A 3,738-nucleotide genomic window follows, 5' to 3' on the forward strand; every position below is an offset into this window, starting at 1 on the left:
GTGTAAGTTAAATAAATCTATCTATGGTATAAAGAAATAGTGATGAAGTAATTGCACAGTTGAAAGAGAACCTATGTGTTGGATTCCACATTAAAGATCTTGGAAAATCTAGTCAGTTTTGGGGCTTATAGGTAGATTACAAAGCTGATGAAATCGCGTTGCATAAGAAAAGATATTTCTGTGAGCTGATGTTGAAGTATAGAATAATTGACTGTAAGCCATCAGTAACACTAATGGATACCACCGTTAAGTTATGTGCTGACAAAGGGAAAGAGCTCGATGATCCTACTATGTACCGAAAGATGGTCGGAAGCCTAATATATTTCACACTTACAAGACCTGATTTTGCCTTTGTAGTTGGTGTTCTGAGAAGGTACATGCAAAAGCCTAGGAAGCCCCATCTTGATGCTAGAAGAAGAGTGTTAAGATATGTTAAAACAACTTTGGAGTATGGTATTAAGTTCAAGAGGAATGTGAAACTTGAACTTGTGGGGTACACTGATGCGGACTATGCTGGAGATTTGGATTTAAGAAGGTCAACCTCCGGGTACGTGTTCATGTTTGGTCAAAGTGAAATTTTATGGGGTACTAAGCGACAATCCACAGTGTCACTATCTACTACCGAAGTCGAGTACAGTGCTGCAGAAATGGCTACTCAAGAGTTGGTATGGCTAAAATTGTTACTTGAGAATATGAACCAAAAATTGGAGGAAAACGAGGTAACCTTGTTTTGTGGCAATATGTCGTCAATTAAAATGGCAGAACTGCTACTTTCCATACTAGGACAAAGCACATTGAAGTTCATTATCAGTATGTAAGTGAGAAGGTTTTAAAGAAAGAAGTGAACTTGGAATATATTAACACTCGAAGACAAATTGCAGATGTGTTTACTAAGTTCCTTTATTTTCTCTGATATGCTAACTATTCCTAACCTTTCCCTGAAGACCTCATTTCTAATCCTATCTAATCTAGTGTGTCCGCACATTCACCTCAGCATCCTCATTTCTGCCACCTCCATCTTGCGCTCATGTGTCTTCTTGACGATGCTGAGGTGGTTTAGATTATCGTTTAACCTTCTTCTCTCTCTCACAAAACGAAATTCCGGCGACCGTATCACCGCGTTCACAGATGTGGTGATACGGTCGCCGGAATTTCGTTTGCTGAGAGAGAGAAGAAGGTTAAACGATAATTTAAACCACCTCAACATCGTCAAGAAGACACAGGAGCGCAAGATGGAGGTGGCAGAGATGAGGATGCTGAGGTGGATGTGCGGACACACTAGATTAGATAGGATTAGAAATGAGGTCTTCAGGGAAAGGTTAGGAATAGTTAGCATATTAGAGAAAATAAAGGAAGGGAGATTGAGATGGTTTGGGCATGTGAAGAGGAGACCGACAACAGCGCCAGTTAGAGTAGTGGAAGCCTTCATTGTGGAAGGAAAGAGGAGTAGAGGCAGGCCTAAATTGACCTGGGATCAGAGAATTAGACATGACTTGACAGAGTTGCACCTCTCGGAGGACATGGTCCAGACTAGAGATTCGTGGAGACGTAGGATTAAGGTTAGCGACTTCTAAGTGAAGGTACCTAGTTAGCTTAGCTTTCTATTTAGGGTCTAGTTGGCTAGCCTTGCTCCTTGTTGTTTATTAAATTATTTTGTTTGATGCTGCTTTTTGTTTCGTATGCCCTATTCCTAGTAGGTTACAGATTCCTTGCTTTTTTGGTAGTTTGCTATCTATGTATTGCTAAGTGTCTTTGCTTGTAGGATGTATGTTTACTCTGATAACATGTATGTAGCTTTATGAGCTGGGGGTCTCTCTGGAAGCAGCCTCTCTATTCTCACGGATAGAGGAAAGACTTGCCTACATCCCACCCTCCCCTAACCCTACCGATAGCGTGCTATGCGGTGGGATACACAGGGCTTGATTGATTGATTAATTGTTTACTAAGTGCTTATCTAGAAAAAAGATTATTGGTTTTTGCAAGGATATTAATATGAAAGTTGATGTTGAGAGGGAGTGATAAAGTTTACAACATCAAAGGGTGGTTTGGTTGATCTCGAGGGGTGGATGGAGGATATCTTAAAAGTCCAAGGGGTATTTGTGTTTCTTAGAGAATAAGTTTAAATTTTTGTTTATCTTATAAGTTAAGTTTATTTTAATTATATTTAAAATATCCTATTTGAGTTCTGGTAGGATTGGTTTTGTACAGGTATATATTCAGGGGCGGACCCACGTACATCCGATCGGGGTCCCGGGACACCAATGTTTTTAGAAAATTACTTTGAGACGGTATATTAAATTTTGTAAGGACCCCATAAAAATTAATACTTGGAACCCATACTAATAAAACTGAACTGGTATAATAGAAAGTCCCTTACTTTTTTCTTTGAGAGGTTGCAGGTTCAACCTCACCATACTATGTTTTTGTTGTTTTTTTGTGTTTTTTATATCGTAGTCAATATTAGTTATTTAGTTAGGATATTTGTTTTTTTCTTTAGTTTCTCCCATATAGTCATTATCACCCTACAACATATATAACGGCAACATGGGTTTTGCATATTATTTTATTCTGTGTATGTATATTATAATTAATCATTTATTTTTGTTAAATGTTAAAGTTATTTTTTCATGTTTTGGTCATGTATGTTAGACCATATATATAGTTTTCTTTTATGTTTTTCGGGTATGAATAAAAATGAGTTAAAAGTCAAATCTAGATTCTCTCTACTTACTCGTTTCCGATGACACCATATTTCCGTGTTTTATTATGTTCCTCGCCTCGCCTCGACCCGACCCGAATAACGAACGACCCGGAAATTTTGTGTTAAAACGAAAAAAATTGGGACCCCCATTGGCAAAAAATCCTGGGTCCGCCAACTGTATATATTAACCCTAGTTTCGTTTATTTTTTTGTTCATGTTCTTTGTTTTATGTTAGTCGAATAAAGGTGAAAAGCTTCCAACAACTGTTAGCAGGTGTTTGTGTTTTGTGTTCTTGATCTCCACTTTAATATCATAACATTTTCCACATGAACCCACACCTGTTTTGAAACGAGTAGTTAATCAACAAATGTTGGGGGGGGGATCATTCCTTCTTATAATCCACAGCTAGTATAAGTGAATTTGGGGGGGGGGGGGGGGGGTCATTCCTTCTTATAATCCACAGCTAGTATAAGTAATTCTGTTTAGCCTCACTCCACTTCATGCTAATGACTCGAGTGACGATATTTTATTCAAACCTGCTCTTCACACATAACACATTATCTACCCCAACCTACCCATGAGATTTACGAGGTTCTCTAAACCCCCACAAGAATCATCTTCTCTAACTTTCAAGTTCATCAATGACAAAAGGCTGTCAAGAACCGCTTTACATAGCCTACCTCCAAACGTTAGCATTGTTTTTTTTTATTTCTATGAGGATAGCTTACATCCAATGCCTATACAAGTGCATATTTGAGCCTACCGGAGGCCTAAAATAAATAAATGGAAACAAACCCGATCGACAATGTAGGATGTTGCCAAAGATCGAGACCGTACGGTCCTCCTTCAACCCTACCCCAGGTCCCCGAACACCTTGATTTTTCTCAAAGTTTCTTTTCTCGATATCTATAGGGTTAGGCTAAACATATCCCCTGGTTGCTTGTCATACCCCACCCCCCCCCCCCCCCTCCACCCCCCCCCCGCGGAAAAACCAACTTTCATATTACCCATTGAAATCATATAATTACCAATTTATC

At 38.9% G+C, this 3,738-nt stretch overlaps 1 protein-coding gene and 1 pseudogene across 1 annotated transcript; both read left to right on the top strand.

The window, feature by feature from the left end:
• Positions 1-233: 233 nt before the first annotated feature.
• On the top strand, positions 234-818 carry LOC143607187 (secreted RxLR effector protein 161 pseudogene; annotated as a pseudogene).
• Positions 819-1,232: 414 nt separating this feature from the next.
• On the top strand, positions 1,233-1,574 carry LOC143607188 (uncharacterized). Its single transcript, XM_077082722.1, has one exon. The coding sequence runs from the start codon at positions 1,233-1,235 to the stop codon at positions 1,572-1,574; it is 342 nt and encodes a 113-aa protein (XP_076938837.1).
• The last annotated feature ends 2,164 nt before the right edge of the window (positions 1,575-3,738 follow it).

The sequence above is a fragment of the Bidens hawaiensis genome, unplaced genomic scaffold (genome assembly GCF_021521415.1).
Source record: "Bidens hawaiensis isolate Kalapana, Puna unplaced genomic scaffold, B.hawaiensis_p1.1 tig00080160_1, whole genome shotgun sequence".
Taxonomy (NCBI): domain Eukaryota; kingdom Viridiplantae; phylum Streptophyta; class Magnoliopsida; order Asterales; family Asteraceae; genus Bidens; species Bidens hawaiensis.

Coding starts and splice junctions, on each gene's coding strand:
- LOC143607188 (XM_077082722.1), top strand. CDS start 1,233: ATGGAGGTGGCAGAGATGAGGATGCTGAGGTGGATGTGCGGACACACT.